We start from the raw sequence: 24071 nt of genomic DNA on the forward strand, positions 1-24071 counted from the left end.
GAATGGACTAACACAGAAAGACAAAGTTAAAAAACAAAACAAAACAAAAAGAACACTAATTTTTTCCCTAATTAAAAATGAAGATCAGCCAGAAGCAGTGGCACACACCTATAATCTCAGCACTTTGGGAAGCCAAGGCGGGCAGATCACCAGAGGTCAGGAGTTCGAGACCAGCCTGGCCAACATGGTGAAACCCCGTCTCTACTAAAAATAGAAAAATTAGCCAGGCATGGTGGTACGTGGCTGTAGTCCCAGCTACTCAGGAGGCTAAGGTAGGAGAATCACTTGATCCTGGGAGGCAGAGGTTGCAGTGAGCCGAGATCATGCCACTGTACTCCAGACTGGGTGACAGAGCGAAGACACCGTCTCAAAACAAACAAACAGGCCAGGTGTGGTGGCTCAAGCCTGTAATCCCAGCACTTTGGGAGGCCGAGACGGGTGGATCACGAGGTCAGGAGATCGAGACCATCCTGGCTAACCCGGTGAAACCCCGTCTCTACTAAAAAAAAAATACAAAAAAACTAGCCGGGCGCGGTGGCGAGCGCCTGTAGTCCCAGCTACTCAGGAGGCTGAGGCAGGAGAATAGCGTACACCCGGGAGGCGGAGCTTGCAGTGAGCTGAGATCCGGCCACTGCACTCCAGCCTGGGCGACAGGGCGAGACTCCGCCTCAAAAACAAACAAACAAACAAATGAACAAACAAAAATGAAGATCAACTTTCATCCTACTCATTCCCAGATAATACTGTAGGGGAAAAAACCTACCGTCTCTGCTCCAAGAGTCTGCAAGCCAGTATAAGTTCTATCCAGCTATGGAAAGACAAAAGGGAGAGTGTTAAATTTCACTGCACTTACTTACATATTATCAAAGGATACAATCTTACCTACAGCTCTTTTGCAAGTCTTCATACCATAGGATCAACTCTTTCATAACGTAAAATATAAATTCACCATTTCAATAAAAAAATTGAGTAAAAAAAAAAAAATCAATAAAAACCTCAGATACACAGTTACTATATTTTTAATATAAATTATACATTTTAAAAAACCTAAGGACAATGTAAAAATGGAGGAAGTTTTACACAAAAAGATGTTTACTGCAGCATTATCTATAACCAAACTAAAAACAATATAAAAATCTAGAATAAAGGAATGTGTAAGTAAACCATGGACCATCAATCTCTGAAATATGCAGCCACACGGATGAGGTTTACAAAGACTATGTACAGATATTTTAAATGACAGGCTATACATGTTTCAAATGCATACATTCTTGGACACAATTATATACTCGGAGTGTATTTACTAAGCACTTAAAAAAAAAGAATGAAACTATAGGCAGTAGAGGCAATGCTAATGACTTCAAATATACTGGCATCATAATTTGCTTTTCAAGAGAGGAATATAAACTGAGGGAATGTTAATAATATAAACAAGAGTTTACAATTACACAGAAAAAGGTTAAGTTCTTATTTGTAAATTTATATTCCACCACTAAAAAAAGAACTTGTGATAACAATATAAACATACAACAAGATTAATACAGAAAAGTATTAAATTGGGTAGAAAAAAAAAGAGAGGGAAAAAATGAAGCCAGGGTAGATTAGTAAATACAAGGTTTTAAAGGCTTATGAGAGGTAGGTGTCACATTTGGTTGAGTTTCTTAGCAGCCAACATGAGAGGACAACTCAGTCAGTTATGAGATTCAGAGTTCACAAGATAAAAAGCAATACAGGGTGGATTAATAGTGGTTCCACGGAAGAAGTCTGGAGTTTTAATATTTAAACCTGAGCCTATAGTATGACTGCTAAAAAAAAAAAAAAAGGCAATTTTAGGTTACACCCATTTTCATAGTCTCCAGAGCACACAGTCTCTCTGTAATCTGCACAGGTTTATGTTTCATTGTTGGGACCAAATTTTAAGAGGGACATTGGATAGGACAGAACTATTATCAATACAAGAAGAGGAATTGTAAAACAAAGCATACAGGAAATGTAACAGGAACAGGTTTTGCCTGGAGTAGAAATGATTTCAGGAGACACAAAGGCTATCATCAAACATTTTTAGGGTTCTTATAAAACAAAGCCTTATTCTATATTATTTCAAAAGTCAACAGCCTGAGGCCAGGCTCTGTGGCTCACTTCTGTAGTCCCAGAACTTTGGGAGACTGAGGCGGGCTGATTGCTTGAGTCCAGGAGTTTAATACCAGCCTGGACAACATGGTGAAAGCCTGTCTCTACAAAAAATACAAAAATTAGCCAGGCGTGGTGGCAGGTTCCCATAGTCTCAGCTACTCAGGAGGCTGAGGCAGGAGGATCTCTTGAGCCCAGGAGGTTGAGGCTGCAATGAGCCATGATCACACCACTGAATACCAGCCTGGGTGAAAAAGGGAGATCTACAAAAAACAAACAAACAAAAACAAAAAAAAACCAGCCTGAGCAACATGGTAAGACCTCATCTCAACAAAAAATAATTAAACAATTAGCCAGGCATGGTGACGCACGCCTGTGGTCCCAACTACTCAGGAGGCTGATGTGGGAGGATCGGTTGAGTCCAGAAGTTGAGACTGCAGTGAACCGTGTCTGCACCACCACACTCCAGCATGGGTGACAAAGCGAGATCCTGTCTAAAACAAACAAACAAACAAACAAACAAAAAACAGAAAAAAGAAACACTAGAACAAAAGGACAAAAAATGGGGTCAAGGTTTTACTAAATGGATGAATGTGTTAGCTTGGGAAGTGCTGTGCTCTAGGGTGATGGGTAAGGAGAGAGTAAATGACTACCTGTCAGAAATGCAGGATATAATAATTTCACATATTCTAGGAACTTTAAATTTTATGTAACGCTAACATTTAGAGTATTTAATATTTAATGTAGTATTTACAGAATCAAATACACATCATTATTTACTGAGAATTTCAGAATACAAAGATCACTTCAGGCTTTAACAGCCAGGAAAAGCTACATAGGAACTTGAAGAATGCAAAGAATTCAGACAAGCATCTGAGGAGGGGAAGAGCATTAAAAAAAAGACCCAAGGAAAGACAGCCCAAGGCATTTCTATGACAGGAATAGACGGCCAAGGCTAGAGCGGAATGTTCATCAGGGGTTTTGTGCGAGACAATCTAGGGAAAGTAAATCGAGTCAAAATGAGCCCTGAGAGCAGGCAGGGGCATTCGCACTTGAACAGGAGGAATCCAATCAAGTTTTCTGAAAGGGATAGCAGAAAGGTTCTGTGGTTTTAAGCGGATGGATCGGATACTGTCGTGTAGGACGCCCTATGAAGAAAGGAGATGGATTTTTAAAAGCCTATCAGGAGACAGCAGAATAATAGCCTAGGAATAGTGGGCAGGGGCCAGGGAGCGGTGGCTCATGCCTGTAATCCCAGCACTTTGGGAGGCAGAGGCAGATGGATCACTGGAGGCCAGGAGTTTGACCAGCCTGACCAACATGGTGAAACCCTGTCTCTACTAAAAACACAAAAATTAGCTGGGCGTGGTGGCGCACACCTGTAGTCCCAGCTACTTGGGAGGCTGAGGCAGGAGAATCGCTTAAGCCCAGAAGGTAGAGGTTGCAGTGAGCCAAAATTGCGCCACTGCACTCCAGCCTGGGTGACAGAGTGAGACTGTCTCAAAACAAAAACCAAACAAACAAAAAAGAACAGTGGGAAGGGAGGAGGACGGAATGTAAAAGAGATTATGAAGAAACAATAATGGTCTGCAACTGAACAAATACTTAGAAGAGGTAAGAATCAAAGATGGCTCCAAGAGTTAATTTAAAAATGACAGGAAAAATAATACTACAGTACAAATAAGGATCACACGGCTACAACACAGGTGTTTAGGGTCTCAAGGCCAATACGCAGCAAAACATTAAAATGATGTTTTCCAGAAAACTGGTAAGAAACATTTTACTGTCATTTTAAAACACTGTCTCAAATAATCTTTCACCAAGAGCTCTAAGTGATATGTACAATACAAGATGTGAGAAGTACGTGAAGAATTCCTTTTGTTTAGAGACTAGGTCTGAGCCCAGTGCAACATAAGGTAGTACGTGCTGTGTTAAAAATAAGATTAAAAGAAAGTAAAACTGGCCAGGCGCAGTGGCTCATGCCTGTAATCCCAGCACTTTGGGAGGCTGACTGGATCTACTGAGGTCAGGAGTTTGAGACCAGCCTAGCCAACATGATGAAACCCCATCTCTACTAAAAATAAAATTTTAAAAATTAGCCATGCGTGGTGGCGGGTGCCTGTAATCTCAGCTAATTGGGAGGCCGAGGCAGAAGAATTGCTTGAACCTGGGAGGCGGAGGTTGCAGTGAGCTGAGATTGCACCACTGCCTTCCAGCCTGGGCAACAGACCAAGATTCCATTTCAAAAAAAAAAAGAAAGCAAACTATTTTAAGACCTTCCTCTAAGTAACAGAACAGTACTCTGCCCCTTAATAAAATGGCTGTGTGCCCTTTCACCTGGTTTCAATGCTTCTCTGAGGTCATAAGGCAACCTAGTCTTATGATAATCTTTGGAAAAGAACTTAAGCCTCAAGTTAAGCAGTCCCATCTATCACCGATGGAAGGGAAATTTCAGCATGCCTTAAGGTTGAAAGAGGTGCATGTGTAGAAGAAAGGGAATGAAAAAGGAATTCCACAGATATACTCAGCTTCGGTTAGCCCAGTTTTGGGAGCCATTAGCATGAACAATGTGATAAACCACAAAGTAAGGGTGCTTTGGAGATGTACAGTATTAGGATTATGTCACATGTAGAGAAAATGTACATGAAACTATACTACTATAAAAAGGGTCTAAGGGAACACTAAGAAATGGTCTTTCCACTATACAAATTAAACATGGGCCGGGCAAGGTGGTTCACGCCTCTAATGCCAGCACTTTGGGAGGCTGAGGAGGGTAGATTGTTTTAGCCCATGAGTTTGAGACCAGGCTGGGCAACACAGTGAAAAAAACTCCATCTCCACAAAAAATTAAAAAATTAACTGGGTGTAGTGGCATGTGCTTGTGGTCCCAGCTACCTGGGAGGCTGAGATAAGAGGACCACCTGAGCCTGGGGAGGTCAAGGATGCAGTGACCCGTGATCATGCCATTGCACTCTAGTCTGGGCAACAGTGAGACTCTGTCTTAAAAAAATAAAAAATAAACGTTTATTTATATAAAATTGCAAAAATATTTGAGAAAACAAACCAAAAACAGGGCATGAGAAATAGATCACAATGTCATTATTTTAGTTACTCCAACATTTTGGTGTATTTCTTTTGGTTTTTTTTCTACCTTTCAAAGATCGTGGTTGACTTCATGTACATACACTTTTATACAAACATACCTCAGAGATCATTGCAGATGCAATTCTAGACTACTGCAATAAAGTGAATACCACAATAAAGCAAGTCACAATGAATTTGTTTCCCAGTGCTTATAAAAGTTATGTTTATACTATGCTGTAGTCTATTAAGTATGTAATAGCATTATGTCTAAAAAAATAATGTACATACCTTAATTTAAAAATACTTTATTGCTAAAAATTGCTAATGATCACCTTGAGCCTTTAGTGAATTATAATCTTTTTGTTGGTGGAGGGTCTTGCCTTGATGCTGATGGCTGTTTGTTGAAGGTTTGGGTGGCTATGGCAATTTCTTAAAACAAGACAACAATGAAGTCTGCTACCTCGACTGACTCTTCCTTTTCTGAAAGATTTCTCTGTAGCATGCAATGCTGTTTGACAGTGTTTTATCCACAAGTTCTTTCAAAACTGGAGTCAATCTTCTCAAACCCTGCAGCTGCTTTATCAAGTAAGTTTATGCAATATTCTAAATCCTTTGTTGTCAATTTCAACAGTGTTCACAGTATCATCACCAGGAGTGGATTCCATCTCAAGAAGCCACTTACTTTGCTTATCCATAAGAAGCAAACCCTCGGCCGGGTGCGGTGGCTCAAGCCTGTAATCCCAGCACTTTGGGAGGCCGAGACGGGCGGATCACGAGGTCACAAGATCAAGACCATCCTGGCTAACACGGTGAAACCCCGTCTCTACTAAAAAACACAAAAAACTAGCCGGGCGAGGTGGCGGGCGCCTGTAGTCCCAGCTACTCGGGAGGCTGAGGCAGGAGAATGGCATGAACCCGGGAGGCGGAGTTTGCAGTGAGCTGAGATCCAGCCACTGCACTCCAGCCTGGGCGACAGAGCGAAACTCCGTCTCAAAAAAAAAAAAAAAAAAAGAAGCAAATCCTCATGCATTAAAGTTTAAACACAAAATTGCAGCAATTCAGTCACATCTTCAGGCTCTACTTCTAATTCTTGTACTCTTGCTGCTTCCACCGTATCTGCAGCTAATTCCTCTGCTGAAGTCTTGAACTTAAGTCATCCACTAGGGTTGGAATCAATTTCTTCCAAACTCCTGTTAATGTTGCTACTATGACCTCCTCTCGTGAATCACAAACGTTCTCAATGGCATCTAGAATGGTTAGTCCTTTCCAGAAGGCTTTCAATTTACTTTGACCAAATCCATCTGAGAAATCACTATCTATGGCATGCATCTATAACCTTATAAAATTTATTTCTTTTTCTTTTCCTTTTTTTATTTTTTATTTTTATTTTTGAGATGGGGTTTGCTCTCTCACCCAAGCTGGAGGGCAGTGGCTTGATCATGGCTCACAGCAGCCTCAACCTCCTGGGACCATGAAGCTGATCCTCCTCCTACCTCAGCCTTCCAAGTAGCTGGATCTATAGGCATGCACCACCATGTCCGGCTATTTTTTTTTTTTTTTTTGTAGAGACAAGGTATTATTATGTTGCCCAGGCTGGTCTCAAACTCCTGGGCTCACACAATCCTTCCTCCTTGGCCTCCCAATGGGCTGGCATTATAGGCATGAGCCACCATGCCTGGCCACAAAATACATTTCTTAAAACAGTAAGACTTGAATGTTGAAATTACTCCTTGATCTCATGGGTGCAGAATGGATACTGTGTTAGCAGGCACGAATACAACATTAATCTCTTTGTACATCTCCATCAGAGCTTTTTTTTTTTTTTTTTTTTTTTTGAGATGGACTCTCGCTCTGTCACCAGGCTAGAGTGCAGTGGCGCGATCTCGGCTCACAGCAACCTTCGCCCCCTGGGTTCAAGCGAGTCTCCTGCCTCAGCACTTCCCAAGTAGCTGGGACTACAGGTGTGACCCACCACGCCCAGCTACTTTTTGTATTTTTCGTAGAGACAGGGTTTCGCCATGTTGGCCAGGCTGGTCTCGAACTCCTGGCCTCAAGTGATCCACCCACCTCGGCCTCCCAAAGTGCTGGGATTACAGGCGTGAGCCACCGTGCCTGGCCTCCATCAGAGCTCTTAAGGGACCAGGTGAATTATCAATGAGCAATATTTTGAAAGGAATCCTTTTCTCTGAGCAGCTGGTCTCAACAGTGGGCTTAAAATTTTCAGTAAACCATGCTATAAACAGATGTGTTATCACCCAGGCTTTTCTGTTCCATTTATAAAGCACAGGCAGAGTACATTTAGCATCATTATTAAGGGCCCTAGGATTTACTGGATGGTAAATAAGTGCTGGTTTCAATTTAAAGTTACCAGTTGTGGCCAAGCGCAGTGGCTCATGCCTGTAACCCTAGCACCTTGGGAGGCTGAGACGGGTGGATCACTTGAGTTCAGGAGTTTGAGACCAGCCAGGACAACACGGTGAAACCCTATTTCTACCCTGAGGCGCCAGGAGGCAAAGGTTGCAGTGAGCCGAGATCACGCTACTATACTGCAGTGTGGGTGACACAGCAAGACTCTGTCTCAAAAAAATAAAAAAATAAATAAAAATAAATAAAGTCACCAGTCGCATTATCCCCTAACAAGAGAGTCAATCCTATGCTCTGAAGCCAGGCATTGACTTCTCTCTAGCTATGAAAGTCCTAGATGGCATCTTCTTCCAACAGAAGCCTGTTTCATCCACAGTGAAAATCTGTTGTTTAGTGTAGCCACCTTCATCAATGATCTTAGTTGGATCTTCTGGATAACTTGCTGCAGCCTCTCCATCAGCACTTGCTGCTTCACCTTGCGCTTGTATGTTATAGAGACGGCATCTTTCCTTAAACCTCACAAACCAACATCTGCCAGCCTCAAACTTTTCCTCTGAAGCTTCCTTACCCCTCTCAGACTTCACAGAATTGAAGAGTCAGGGCCTTGATCGAGATTAGGCTTTGGCTTAAGGGAATGTTATGGCTTGTATCATCTTCTCTACAGATCACTGAGACTTTCTCCAAATCAGCAAGAAGGCTGTTTTGCTTTCTTACCATTTGTGTGTTCACTGGAGTAGTACTTTTAATTTCCTTTAAGAACTTTTCCTTTGCATTCACAACTTGGCTGTCTGGCACAGAGGCCTCGCTTTTAGCCTATCCTGGCTTTCAGCATGCTTTTTTCACTAAGCTTAATCCTTTCTAGCTTTTAATTTAAAGTGAGAGATGTGTGACTCTTCCTTCTACTTCAACACTTGGAAGCCATTATAAGGTTATTAATTAGTCTAATTTCAATACTGTTGTTCTCAGAGAATAGGAAGGCCCCAAAAGAGGGAATGAGATGGGGAATGGCTGGTTGCTGGAGCATTCAGAATCCACATAACACTGATCAATTATGTTCATCCTCCTATATGAGCATGGTTTGTCGTGCCCCAAAATAACAGTAACATCAATCACAGGATCATCAAAACAGATTTAATAATAAAAAAGTTTGAAATATTTCAGGAATTGCCAAAATGTGACAGAAAGACACAAATGAGCACATGATGTTGGAAAAATGGTGCTCACAGAGTTGTCTGACACAGGGTTGCCACAAATCTTCCATTTTTTACAAATAGAATATCTACTGAGCACAATAAGCAAAGTGCAATGAAACAAAGTATGCCTGTACTCTGCGTTTCACTTCCTATAAGGGCAGTTCTCCCCGTGGACAGACAACACTTCATAAGATATAATTTACAATGGCTGCACCATAAACCACATGGCCACATTCATCATTAAAGGATTTCTTATAATACAAAAGTATTACAATCTTATATAGTACTTTATCATTTCCAAGACATGTTCACTTCTGTCTTTACAAACATTATTATTTGCCCCACTTTATAGAAAAGTAAGCAGATTTTAAAAAGATTCAGTAACTTAGCCCTCAGAAACACACTGATGTTGAGGTCTGATCAAATATTCATGCATTCTGATTATCTGACCACTTTGTTCATCTTCTTAAAGGATACACATTGTCCTGTAGTTATTCTCTCTCTGATGATTGCATCAGGGGACAAAGTTGTGTTGTAGCAGTAAGCATAACACACTCAGAAATACTATCTCCCCCCCCCCCACTATTCTTAGCCACTTCTTGCAGAAGACCTAACACTCCCACTTTGAATACAGTTGACCCTTGAACATGGGTTTGAACTGCACAGATCCGCTTACATATGGATTTTCTTCCACCTCTGCCACCCAAGGCAGCAAGAGCAATCCCTCCTCTTCCCCAGCCTACTCAATGTGAAGATGGCGAGGATAAAGACCTCGAAGATGATCCACTGCCACTTAATGAATAGTAAATATACTTTCTATTCCTTTTGATTTTCTTAATAACAGTTCTTTTGTCCAGCTTACTTTATTGTAAGAATATAGTCCATAATATATATAACATACAAAATATGTGTTGACTGTTTACACTATTAGGAAGGTTTGCCGTCAACAGTAGGCTATTAATAGTTAAGTTTTGGGGGAGTCTAAAGTTGTATATGAATTTTTAACTGCGAGGGGGCCCTTAACCCCCATGTTGTTCAAGGATCAACTGTAGCTGGTACAAAGAGACTTCAAAACTAGGGAGCGATGTTTTGTTACAATACCTTCAGATTATGTATGATATCTATCCGCTTGTTCTGGCTGTCCTTAAAGTGAACTTGAACTCTGACGGGAAACTCACCCCAGCCTCTTCTGGTCAGGTGAAAAGGAGGCTCTCTACGGAAAAGCAGATATTAACACGTTCATCCATGTTCACTCTCTCATCCTACACAGGAAAAGTTTTCTGATAATGGATAAATCAGAAATTCACTGTCTTCTGAAAACCATTTAGGTTCCTCATTTAAAACTAAATCAATACGCTGAATTTTGCTAAAATGCTAAATTATAAAAGAAAAAAATTCAACTCAAACCTCTATTAAACTTGCAATTACTGAATGCTAAGAGAGTAAACTTAGACTATATAATCCAATGTCATTTTCACAGACGAGGGAACTAAGGTGATCTGATGAATGTCACTAGAGGGCCAGGATCCTTAATTGGCATTTGACAGATATAGGCCATGAGATATACGTTCCCTACCCTAAACCCTTGTATTTATTCCTCCACTGAGGCAGAAACAAAATGAATCATGAATGTGCTCAACTGAAAGTGACAATTTATTTGAAACTCTCTGCTAAGAAGACTTAAAGAAAGATCATATGTTCACAATATGACCTTCCCTGAATAGTGACTACAGCTGATTTTAGTGGGCAGAGAGGAATGTGTGTGCATGCTAACTGGACTGGAGAATTCTCAGCACAATGTAATTTGTGAAAGAAAAAAAGGGGGGGGGGCGGGAATTGATGGAAAAGAAGAGCAAACTGTTAATAACTGGTGATGGGCACAAGAGGGTTCATTATACTCTTTACTTCTGTATATGTTTGAAATTTTCCATAATAAAGAAATTTAGAAATTTAATTGAGATATCATTAAGTACTCAAAACAATATGGTTTAAGTCCATAGGGAAGAGAGAGAATGCTTTTAAAACAAAAATATTTGTTGTGAATCCTGGCTTAGAATTAGTCATGAGAGAAGATAACAAAATTACAAGGAGGCTGGGCACGGTGGCTCATGCCTGTAATCACAGCACTTTGAGAGGCCACGACAATTGCTTGAACCCGGGGGCGGAGGCAGCAATGAGCTGAGATCACACCACCGCACTCCAGCTTGAGAGACAGAGCGAGACTCCATCTCAAAAAGAAAAGGACAAGGAGAAAGAAAGTCAACAGATGGTGTTTTTGGAAAACTGAATTGAGGGAGTGTAGAGTTCAAGAACACAACCTGAGAGGAGTGTAACAGATGTGAATTAACGAGCCCAGAGCCAGGAGCTAACAACGGAGCCTGGGACAGGAAAAATTCCTGCGTATGAGGGGAGCCTAGAAAGCAGGGAAATTAATAAATACCTTATAAGCCAAAGAGAAAAGAAAGCAAACTAGAATGGCCTGGATGGAAGAAACCAGTTGCACAGGAGCTAAGAGAGGCCGCTGCGATGTTCGTATACATTCATGCTTGGGGTCAAACGAGAAGGTAGACTTGAGACAGTCTGAAATGGGACCCACAGCCAGAGATACAGGGGAGTCTAGGGGCATGGTGGACTTGAGTCAATTAACGGAAATTCTACTGATGTGAACTTTGGTTATTTAAATTCCAGTAAAGCTAAATAGTAAGTCTAAACTCATTTGCAACATGCCTCAATCACACTGAATGCTGAACTTCTCTCAATGAATATGCTAAATTAGGTATGCTTCTCAATTTATATACATGTCCTAACCTTTAGTGAGCAGGCAGGAAAGACTGCTGCTAGAGAAGACAGACAGACAGCACAAAGCCAGGAAAAACGAACAACGCTTTTTAACAGGAAATTCCTCCATAACCATATTTTTAGAAGCAAAAAAAAGAACCTAAGATCTATAACAACATTATTTATGGAAATGGTATACTTCAAAATATGTTACTTCACACAATAAAGGACTGCCTCCCCTGAACAAACTTCAGTATTTCTAGATTCCTCATAGAAGGTGAAATAAATCAATGACGCCAAGAGGGAAAAACCGTAAGACTATGGAGATTAAACAAAAATGGCTTTATTAGAAACACAGAATGGAGTACAGCTCCTTGCTCGACTAATTTATTCAAACGGCCAATCAGTCTTTTAGCGTCACTCCGAGTGATCCTGAACTCACTACTTCATGAGACCCTCTGTTACATTTCTGAACAGCTCTATTATAAAATGACTTCTTCTACCTCCTGCATGTTAATTCCAGATATGCCATCTGGAATCACAAAGAGTAAATCCTTCCTCCACATGAAAGCCCTTTAAGAGAACCAAAGCATTCCCTCAAGTCTTTTCAGAATGAACATCTCTGCTCCCCACAACAAGAGTGGCAGCAAACACTGCTCTCCTACGTTTCACTTTTGCTATGACCCAATCAGTGTTCTAAGCCCTTCAGCACTATTAACTTACTTAATCTTTATAACCACACTATGAAATAGCCCCTCTGAGACACAGTGAGGCTGAATAACTAACTTGCCAAGGTCACACAGCAAACAAGCAGTAGAACCAGAATTCAAACTCAAGCAATAGGCTCCAGGGCCATGCTTTAGCCACTGTGTGCTAGTCTACATCCCCAAGGTGACAGACCTCACTTCCCAGACCACTCTCCCTAGTATGCACAATAATATGACTGGATATTGCCCGACTGTGCAGGGCATGGAATGCCCACATCACTTCTTCTGGGTACTTACTCCTCTAATGTAGCTATTCGAAAATTTCAAATTACAGATGTAGCTCACAGTATATTTCCATTGGACAGTGCTGCTCTAGAGAGTTCCTACATTCGAGTGAAATAAAACAGATAGGAAGGTTTGGAAGAGGCTCACTAGGATTCCTCTGGGGAGCTGGCCCGCTCCAGTTTCACACACACCAAGGGCAGGAACACTCCACGCGGTTTCCCAAAGGCAGAGTCCTGTGCTCTTCACAATCCCTGTATCAAACCCTGAGCCTAGCACATATCTAGTGACTATCTTGTACCTAAAAAAAAGCAAAGTTTACAATCGCAGCTTTTAGGAACTTGGCTAAGGGTTGTCCTGACAACTGAACAAATGTGAAAAAAGTGCTTCAATAAGAGCAGAATCCACCCATTTCTTTGTCAGGTAATGTGCTGTGATGAAGAGAGTCAGGGTGTGTAAGAAAAACATTTGTGCTTTGATCCAGAAGTAAGATTAACCCCAAGTTTCAAGGCAGCTGCAAAAATCCTCCCTTATTGGTTAAATTACTTTAGATACCTAACACAACAAACATCTTCAGAGTCCTGCAAATAACATAAGAGTTATAATTAAACCTAGGACATATGTTAACAGTCCTAACCTACTTTATATTGGTTACACCATATCTGGAGTTTTAGGTTCAGTTCTAAAAAGGTTATTTTAAAAGGAATATAGATAAACTGGAGTATGCCAAAGAATACAACCTGAATGGCAAAGGAACACAAAACAAAGTCACACGAGTGACAACTGATACAAATATGGATGAGACCCAGTAACTGCTTTCAAATATCTAAACAACTATACAAGGAAAAGGGATTATGATGATTCTGAGTGGTACACAAAGCATATGAAAAACTTACTGTTTAGAAGAGGAAGTTAGATCTCTGCTCAATATAATTAAAAACTTCCAAACGAAACCAGCCACCTCCAAATGGAATGGCCCATTTCATGAATTCAATAATTCACTCAGTATCAAACATGAAATGAGGCTGGGTACATGGCTCACACCTGTAATCCCAGCACTTTGGGAAGCCAAGGCAGGAGGACTGCTTGAGGCCAGGAGTTCGAGACCAGCCTGGGTAAAAAATTAGCTGGACATAGGTGGCACACACCTAGAGTCCTAGCTACTCAGGAGGCTGAAATGGGAGGATAGTCTGAGCCCAGGAGTTCAAGGCTGCAGCGAGCTATAATCATGGCACTGTTCTCCCCGCTGGATAATAGAGCAAGACTCTGTCTTTAAAAAAATAAACGAAGGCCGGGCACGGTGGCTCAAGCCTGTAATCCTAGCACTTTGGGAGGCCGAGGCGGGTGGATCACGAGGTCAGGAGATCGAGACCATCCTGGCTAACATGGTGAAACCCCGTCTCTACTAAAAATACAAAAAACTAGCCGGGCGTGGTGGCGGGCGCCTGTAGTCCCAGCTACTCGGATGCTGAGGCAGGAGAATAGTGTAAACCCGGGAGGCGGAGCTTGCAGTGAGCCGAGATCGCGCCACTGCACTCCAGCCTGGGTGACACAGCGAGACTCCATCTCAAAAAAATAAATAAATAAATAAATAAATAAACGAAATTGGCTGGGTACAGTGGCTCACGCCTGTAATCCCAGCACTTTGGGAGGCTGAGCCAGGCGGATCACGAGGTCAGGAGATCGAGACCATCCTGGCTAATACAGTGAAACCCCATCTCTACTAAAAATACAAAAACATTAGCTGGGCTTGGTGGCAGGCGCCTGTAGTCCCAGCTACTCAGGAGGCTGAGGCAGGGGAATGGCGTGAACCCGGGAGGCGGAGCTTGCAGTGAGCCAAGACTGAACCACTGCACTCCAGCCTGGGCAACAGAGCAAGACTCCGTCTCAAAAAAATAAAAAATTTAAAAAAATTAAAAATTTTAAAAAACACAAAATGAGCATTTACTACATGCTAGGAACTATGCATGGGGATATTTATTTATTTATTTATTTATTTATTTTTAATTTATTTTGAGTCTTGCTCTGTCAACTAGGCTGGAGTGCAGTGGCATGATCTTGGCTCACTGCAATCTCTGCCTCCCAGGTTCAAGCAACTCTCCTGCCTAAGCCTCTTGAGTAGCTGGGACTACAGGCACACACCACCAGGCCTGGCTAATTTTTTTTTTGTATTTTTAGTACAGACAAGGTTTCACCATGTTGTCAAGGCTGGTCTCAAACTCCTGACCTCGTGATCCACCTGCCTCAGCCTCCCAAAGTGCTGGGATTCCAGGCATGAGACACCGTTCTCGGCTCACCCCGGAGATATTAAGACAAGATAAGGTCCTAAACATCGATAAGTTCTAAATCTGGTGAGACATACATGTAAATGAGCAAGTGTAGTAATAGACTTACATACATTATCTGCTATTAAACACACAGCTATGGTCAATCACAGCATATGATTTCTCCAAGAGTTTTAAAAACCAGAAGCATATAAGCAATAATCTCTTTTAAAGTACTATTTACAAATCCTACTATTGTTATTAATGAAGTGTGACTTGCTATGGGAAAAGGTATGTTGTAAAGGTGTGTGCCAGCAGGCTGTGAACAGCTAACTGCTCAGGCGTGGCACAGCAGACACTGTCAGAGTGGCAGAGATCAGGCTGAAAATAAGACACAGGCAATTTTGATGACGTCAAACCTCATACACGTAATGAAACAAAGTTCATTTACTATCAGCAGAAAACACTCCAGATGTCCGGGATGAAAGAGAAACTGGATAAGGAGTTGCAGCACAATCCTTTCTTTGGATTTTCTCACTGTTACAATATATCTTGATAAGTGATTTGCCACACCTCTGCCTGCAGATTAGTAAAGACTTCTTAGCAAATAAATCTCATTAATTACTGCAGGATGGTCTTTACAAATTAAAAGAAATAATGTGTTTTACAAATTCTCATTTCTGGTATGAGAACAGAGAAATAAAATAGGCACTGGTATTGCATTTTTAAGTATTAAGGGTTTTATGTAATTAGTTTTTAATCCCATCCTTTTGGGTATATTAGATTTCTATCATCAATAAAAATATAATTAATACATAAGAAGAAAAACATACCGTACCTACCTATAAAAATCTCATTTCCAAATATTCCACTGTCTTTTTTTTTTTTTTTTTGAGATGAGGTTGCGCTCTGCCGCCAGGCTGGAGTGCAGTGCCACGATCTTGGCTCACTGCAACCTTCAACTCCCTGGTTCAAGCGATTCTCCTGCCTCAGCCTCCTGAGTAGCTGGGATTACAAGCACGAGCCACCACGCCCAGCTAATTTTTGTATTTTTAGTAGAGACAGGTTTCACCATGTTGGCCAGGATGGTCTTGATCTCCTGACCTTGTGATCTGCCCGCCATAGCCTCCCAAAGAGCTGCGATTACAGGCCTGAGCCATCACGCCCAGCCTATTCCACTTTCTGACCACCAACCCTTATCTTTCCAGTTTCACCCCAATCCAACTCTTCTTTGACTTCACGAAGACTTCTATTTCTTGACCACAAAACTTTTCACCAGCCATCACTGCTCCTATATACGTTGTCTTCTCTCCTTACTCAGTTTAGAGTCTATGATATATCCCTAAAATAAACTAAGCATCAAAGTGAAGAAATCAAAGAACCAAGAGACCACGGTTTTGGATGAATTGTCTATATGTATGCAAAGTCCTTAAGAATGAATGACAGTAAGAGTTATGGTAGAGAGAAAATCAGTAAACCAGGTGTTGATACCTTTTACAAAAAGTCTCAGCTCCGTTGAGGCTGCTACTCCTCCTCTGCTACAATTATCTACTAACTTCCCCAGTCACCCTTGGCAGGGAAAGGTGGTCTGGAAGCCATAAATATGATCAAGGAAGACACCTTCCCCACCCTCAGGCCCAGTGGTGTGTGGGAGGAAAAAAAAAAAAAAAGCCACCATTGCTTGAAAGGGTTAAAGAAGAACCAGAGTTCTCAGGGGGCAGCGATGTTTTGTTTTAAGAGTCGGGCTCTGAACAGAGCAGAGAACAGATATTTCACTGATAATAACCAACAACCACTTCCACGGTGCATTTATACAACCAATATGGGCCAGGCGTGGTGGCTCATGCCTGTAATCCCAGCACTTTGGGAGGCCAAGGCAGGCAGGGTGCTTGAGCTCAGGAGTTCAAGACCAGCCTGGCCAATATGGCGAAACTCTGTCTCTACAAAATATACAACAATCAGCCCAGCATGGTGGCGTGCACCTGTAATCACAGCTACCTGGGAGGCTGAAGCATGAGAATTGCTTGAACCCGGGAAGTGGAGGTTGCAATGAGTCGAGATCATGCCACTGCACTCCAGCCTGGGTGACAGAGTGACACTCTGTCTCAAAAAAAACAAAAACAAAAACAAAAACATATATATGTGTAACATCATATAAAGATGTAAAGAATAAGGCCAGGCATGGTAGCTCACGCCTGTAATCCTAGCACTTTGGGTGGCCAACGCAGGCGGATCACCTGAGATCAGAAGTTTGAGATCAGCCGGGCCAAGATGGTGAAACCCCGTCTCTAGTAAAAATACAAAAAAATTATCCAAGCGTGGTGGTGGGCGCCTGTAATCCCAGCTACTTGGGAGGCTGAGGCAGGAGAATCACTTGAACCCAAGCGGCGGAGGTTGCAGTGAATCCAGAGCGCACCACTGCACTCTAGACTGGGAGACAAAAGTGAAACTCCATCTCAAAAAAAAAAAAAAAAAGTAAAGAATACATCCAAATGATAGAAGCAAATTTCACAATAATATATATAATCATTCCATCTTGGTGAAATAACAGTAACAACAAAACAACTATATAACATTCAAATATGTACAGAAGAAATATGAATGGGAGTTACATCCGAAAGAGTGAGATCATGGGGAACTTTCAACATTAATTAGTCTATCATGTTAGAATACTATATTTACTTCTGTTATATTCTGACATTCATAAAAAGAAGTAACATTTTCATATGCATCTTATCTATAAAAACAAGTTTAGCTGTTTCCAGAGGGGAGCAAAATCAGCTAATATAATTAGTGTGGTAATAATTGGATAGAAGAAGACAATGCCTGCTCAGTGAGATAGTAATCTGAGAGAGTGAACTACAACTACATTTTTTTTTTTTTTTGAGACAGAGTCTCCCTCTGTCACCCTAGCTGGTGTGCAGTGGCATGATCTCCGCTGACTGCAAGCTCCGCCTCCTGGGTTCATGACATTCAAGTAGCTGGAACTACAGGCGCCCACCACCACACCCAGCTAATTTTTTGCATTTTTAGTGGAGACGGGGTTTCACCATGTTAGCCCAGGATGGTCTCGATCTCCTGACTTCCTGATCCGCCTGCCTCAGCCTCCTAAAGTGCTGGGATTATAGGAGTGAGCCACCCCGCCTGGCCTACAACTACATTTTGACTAAGAGCCAATTCTCAATTATTACTACATTTCCAGGAAATGTTCTAAAGTTAAATCACTTTTTTTCCACTTCAAAAATAAATTTGTATTTCTTTTTTTTTTTTTTTTTTGAGACAGAGTCTTGCTCTAGCCCAGGCTGGAGTACAGTGGCCGGATCTCAGCTCACTGCAAGCTCTGCCTCCCGGGTTTACGCCATTCTCCTGCCTCAGCCTCCCGAGTAGCTGGGACTACAGGTGCCCGCCACCTCGCCCGGCTAGTTTTTTGTATTTTTTAGTAGAGACGGGGTTTCACCGTGTTAGCCAGGATGGTCTCGATCTCCTGACCTCGTGATCCACCCGTCTCGGCCTCCCAAAGTGCTGGGATTACAGGCTTGAGGCACCGCGCCCGGCATTAAATTTGTATTTCAATTTAGGTTAAATAACTCAAGTGTGCTCACCTAACTTCCACAAGGTCATTTGGTTTATAGCTGGGATGAAGGAAGAACCAAACTTTCTTGACAAAATGATTAATGCTGGGTTCTCTACGGGATCCTCGGACATATACCATCCACTTATGAGTTGACTGGTCATTTTCTTCCCTCTTATCCGGAGGTATATACCTAGAGAAGAAGAAAAAAGAAACCTGAATTATTTTTGTCCTTCAAAAACCTAACAAAATAATTAACTCCTACTTAAACTTAAAAACAAGGTTAAAATTCCTGCAATATTTAACAGCTACATCACCTAAACAAAATGAGTCTTTGCAAGTTAATCATTTTGTTTTTCTTTCTTTCTAAAACATAGTTGGGGTTGGATGCAGTGGCTGGTCCACACTACAATGCCAGCACTTCGGGAGGCTGAGACGGGAGGATTGCTCGAGGTAAGGAGTCAGAGATCAGCCTGGGCAACATAGCAAGACCCCATCCCCATGTTTAGCTATTTCCAGAGGGGAGCAAAATCCGCTAATATAATTAGTGTGGTAACAATTGAATAGAAGAAGACAATGCCTGCTCAGTGAGACAGTAATCTCCAAGAGTGAACTACAACTATAACTACAATCCTCCCACCTAAAATTTTAAACTCAGCTGGGCATGGTGGCCCACACCTGTAGTCCCAGCTAGCTGGGAGGCTTTTGAAGTGGGAGCACTGCCTGAGTCCAGGAGTTTGAGGCTGCAGTGAGCTACAATCACATCACTACACTTCAGTCTGGGTGACAGAGCAAGACCCTACCTCAAAAAATTACAATAAAATTAATGAACTAAAACAAAATAATAAAATAAATAAAACATGAATTTGGTTTAAGGGACATTCTGTTAAAAGTTTGTGTTGTTCTGCTTATTTGGTGTGCAATTTTTTAAAAAAGGCAAACTTGTTTTTCCTGCCAAATAAATACATAAGGTGGAAATAAACTGGCATATTTTTATTCCTAGGTTAGGGAACCTCTAGCCTTCGGGTTGATTTCATTCAGGTTTCAGGATGTTACAGCTTTGGGCCTTTCTGTTGACTCTCATGGTTGCCAAGAAGATTGCACCTAGTTTCCTGCCCTCTGAAAGCCAAAACATGACATTTCCCTTAAGTCATGATGATGGTAAAACTAGTATCTCTAGCACTCCCCTTTATGGGCCCTGTCTTTATTTCGGTATGAGACCCCCTTCTTAGATTCGTGTAGAAAATATGGTCAGGCCTTCTAAATGCTCATTTATGCTTAGTGCTAATCCTTCCTAATAAGGGGGGGCCAAGTTGCCTAGCCTAGCTCTTGAGGAGTGTTCTTGACCGATCTTGGCCCTTTACTCTTCCAGCCTATGAAAGTCATGAACCCTGTTGGGATTTTAACCGGAATATCTACAGATCGATTTGGGGAGAGATGGCATCTTTACAAGACAGGTTGGCCCAGAAAAAGCCAGGTCTGGAAATTCAGGCAGACCCACTAGGCCACAAGAAAACTGGGGCTAACCAATCATTTCATCTAAATTTTTAAATGTATTGGCATAAAGAAGTTAATAGTTTCTTATCTCTTTAAATAGTACGGCATCTGTAGTTATGTCTTCTTTTCTATTTCTAATATTATTTGTGCCTTCTCTTTTTTCTTTGAGTAATTTTTAAAATTAATTTCGCCAGGTTTGTGGATGTTATGTTTATTTTTTCCTTTCATAAATATATCAATGTATTCATCAAATATTTACTAAATATACACTGTAAAGTACAAAGCCAGACAAGGCCAGGCGCGGTGGCTCACGCCTGTAATCTCAGCATTTTTGGAGGCCAAGTCGGGTAGATCACCCAAGTTCATGAGTTCAAGACTAGCCTGATCAATGAGAATAATCAATGAAACCCCATCTCTACTAAGAATACAAAATTATCCAGGTGTGGTGGTGCATGCCTGTAATCCCAACTACTTGGGAGGCTGAAGTAGGAGAATCGCTTGAACCCCAAAGGTGGAGGGTATAGTGAGCTGAGATCACACCACTGCACTCCAGCCTGGGCAAAAAGAGTGAAATTCTGTCTCGAAAAAACAAAACAAAACCAGACAAGACATAGTTTCTACCCTAAAGAGATTGCAGTCTGATTTGAGAAAAATATATGAAAATAGAAAATGGCCATATAATATGATAAAAATCACGGAGAGCGAGCATAGAAGGAATATGCCTAATGGGGGGGGGATCAGCAAATAAAACTTCATGAGAAAATTAGTTTAAACTGCTACCAATTAGAATCCTAACCACTGTAATCAATTTTCCTCCATCAAATTAATTTAAACCCTTCCATCTATTTACATTAGGGTCAAATATTTACTTAACATTTTCACGTTTTTGGAGGATTTATAACGTACTCATCTATCCCTAGACACTTGGCAAAAATGATGAAGCTGCTCCAAGACAGCCTGAGATCATACTGTTCAAGTACATGGCTCTGGAGCTTGGAGGAATTCTGCCTTTAAGATCTGCTCAGCAACCTTTTGTTACGAACTAAAAACATTTCAGTTCGGGCAACCAAATCAACATTTTTCGGAATTCGCTAAGGCCCCTAAAGACAGAACTGGTTCAGAGTAGTCAAGAGTTCTTCCAAATTTACACACATTGATACAATTGGTGAAATATATTTGCGTAAGAGCTCATGTCTTCGAAATTTTTACCAAGCCCTATTTTATTCTCAGGGAAATAATGGCAGACACACTAACGCAGAGACTCCGATCTCTGGACCTTGGTTCACTTTTGAAGCAACAAAGAGCTTGAAAAAACATTCCCTGAGGCCGGGCGCGGTGACTCAAGCCTGTAATCCCAGCACTTTGGGAGGCCGAGACGGGCGGATCACGACGTCAGGAGATCCAGACCGTCCTGGCGAACACGGTGAAACCCCGTCTCTACTAAAAAATACAAAAAACTAGCCGGGCGAGGTGGCGGGCGCCTGTAGTCCCAGCTGCTCGGGAGGCTGAGGCAGGAGAATGGTGTAAACCCGGGAAGCGGAGCTTGCAGTGAGCCAAGATCACGCCACTGCACTCTAGCCTGGGCGACAGAGCGAGACTCCGTCTTAAAAAAAAAAAAAAATTCCCTGAGGTCTCTTCCTACTGTAACACCAGGATAATAAGAGTATTATGCCCAAGTATAAACATAAATGGGTGACCGAAAAGACTTATCTACTTTATTCTCATGTCTCAATGACTTGTTAGATACAACCTCTCTGGTTTGCCTTAGAGTCACAAAAAAAGACCTGAAATAAGGTTTCGAAGAACAACAACAAAAAGTCAAAGAAAGCCATCATACTTACATCCTTCCATTTCAAAACAAAACAAAAGAACAGGAAATAGGTTTTCCAGGGAGAAGAATCTGGTTTCAGCTTTGGATGTGCCAATCACAAGTAAATGGCTGATATGCTTTGGCTGTGTCTCCACCCAAATTTCATCTTGAATTGTAGCTCGCAGAATTCCCACACGTCCTGGGAGGGACCCAGTGGGAGGTAACCGAATCATGGGGACGAGTCTTTCCCATGCTGTTCTCGTGATAATAAATATGTCTCACAAGATCTGATGGTTTTAAAAGGGGTCGTTCTCCTACACAAGCTCTCTTGCCCGCCTCCACTTAAGACATGACTTTGCTTCTCCCTTGCCTTCCGCTATAATTGTGAGGCCTCTCTAGCCATGTGGCACTGTGAGTCAATTAAACCTCTTTCCTTTATAAATTACCCAGTCTCGGGTATGTCTTTATTAACAGTGTGAAAACCAACTAATACAATGGCTAATGCAGGAATGTAAATGTAGAGACAAAATGAAGATTTGAACATTCGAGTTGAGGGCAGTATCTGAGGATTTACCATTCTCTGCTGGCTTTCAAATACCTAACGATTAGCGTATTTTACAAACTACACAAGCAAGTGTAGGGGTTATTATACTGCCTCTTCTCTAGCAATATTTTGGAACAAACACCTTCCCCTTATTTATCCTTTGTGGATATTTGTGGATATTGTGCAAGGCAAGGCAGAATGGCACAATATAGAGGCAGTACAGAGAAAATAATACCCAAATGAAAAATAAGAGACCTAGGTCCCCTGACCCTGTGGCTATTTGTATAAAAAGAGTAATAAAAGGATTAAAAAAAAAAAAAAAAGGCCAGGTGCGGTGGCTCACACCTGTAATTCCAGCACTTTGAGAGGCCAAGGTGTGCAGATCACCTGAGTTCAGGAGTTCGAGACCAGCCTGACCAACATGGAGAAACTCTATCTCTACTAAAAATAAAAAATTAGCCAGGCGAGGTGGTACACGCCTGTAATCCCAGCTACTCGGAGGCTGAGGGAGGAGAATCGCTTGAACCTGGGAGGTGGAGGTTGCGGTGAGCCGAGATCATACCATTGCATTCCAGCGTGGACAACAAGAGCGAAACTCCATCTCAAAAAAAGGAAAAGAAAAGAAAAATAGGAGACCTAGATTCAAATTCTGACTTTGCTCATTAATGAGCAAAATTACCCTAATAAAGTCTCTAGGCCGGGCGCAGTGGCTCACGCCTGTAATCCCAGCACTTTGGGAGGTCGAGGCGGGCGGATCATGAGGTCAGGAGATCAAGACCATCCTGGCTAACACGGTGAAACCCCATCTCTACTAAAAATGCAAGAAAATTAGCCAGGCGTGGCGGCGGGCGCCTGTAGTCCCAGCTACTTGGGAGGCTGAGGCAGGAGAATGGTGTGAACCCGGGAGGCAGAGCTTGCAGTGAGTCAAGATTGCGCCACTGCACTCCAGCCTGGGCGACTGAGTGAGACTCCGTCTAAAAAAAAAAAGTCTCTAGACTGTGGTTTATTTTTTAAACAACTAAAGGCTTGGGAATCCCTGAGGCCTCTTCCTCGTATAATACTATAATAAGAGTATTAATGCCAAAGTATTAACATAAATGGACAAATAAAAATAAATTCAACTGGATACTCACTTGGACACATTGCCCACTACTATTGTTTTCTTTACAAAAAGTCGCGAAGTCTCATCTGTGAGATCAGCATTCCGCTGTTCTGTTTTATGGGAGCCAGTAACACTAGAAGCATCCTGAAAAAAATCATAATCAACATCCATTCTCATTTTGAACAATTTTCAATAGGACAGAAATCACAACATCATAAAAAGTATAAATGGAATAACTAAGTTTTTTTTTTAATTTACAAAATTTTCTGGCTTCGTGGCACCTCTCAAAGCATTAAAACAATTTACTACAAAAGTTGCCTTAATTTATACAAAGTTTATATACTGTAACTCCCGGTGTGTTTTCAATAGTTACATACATCTGCTTTGGATATGCAAATAGGATTTGGAAGGATACACAAAAAACTGTTACACCGGTTACTTCTGGGAAACGGGAATAGAAAGAGAGAAAGGGGTCAATGGAATTTACCTTCTTTTTAACCTTTTGTAATACTCAAAAATGTTCAATGAGAAGTAAGTGCCTGGTACGTAGTAAATGCTAAATGTTTGTTATATAAATACATACAGAAATGACCATGTATTGTATAAAACATGTTAAGTTTCTATGACCATTATGCCCTAAATTCTCTTTTTCTTTTTGAGACGGAGTCTCACTCTGTCACCCAGGTTGGAGTGCAATGGCGCGATCTCGGCTCAGTGCAACCTCCGACTTCCGGGTTCAAGCGAA

General features: G+C 41.6%; 1 protein-coding gene across 7 annotated transcripts in view; it reads right to left on the reverse strand.

Moving 5' to 3' along the window:
* YEATS2 (YEATS domain containing 2) overlaps positions 1-24071 on the reverse strand; it is a 109870-nt gene that overhangs the window by 61387 nt on the left and 24412 nt on the right. For all 7 annotated transcript variants that reach the window (XM_021934613.2, XM_009201271.3, XM_021934612.2 and 4 more), the window contains exons 6-9: positions 23358-23470; positions 18405-18566; positions 9873-9984; positions 764-808 (exon numbers count right to left, since the gene is read on the reverse strand). In XM_021934613.2, the coding sequence (XP_021790305.1) occupies positions 764-808; positions 9873-9984; positions 18405-18566; positions 23358-23470 (432 nt within the window). The remainder of the gene's footprint in view (positions 1-763; positions 809-9872; positions 9985-18404; positions 18567-23357; positions 23471-24071) is intronic.

The sequence above is a fragment of the Papio anubis genome, chromosome 2 (assembly GCF_008728515.1).
Source record: "Papio anubis isolate 15944 chromosome 2, Panubis1.0, whole genome shotgun sequence".
NCBI lineage: Eukaryota > Metazoa > Chordata > Mammalia > Primates > Cercopithecidae > Papio > Papio anubis.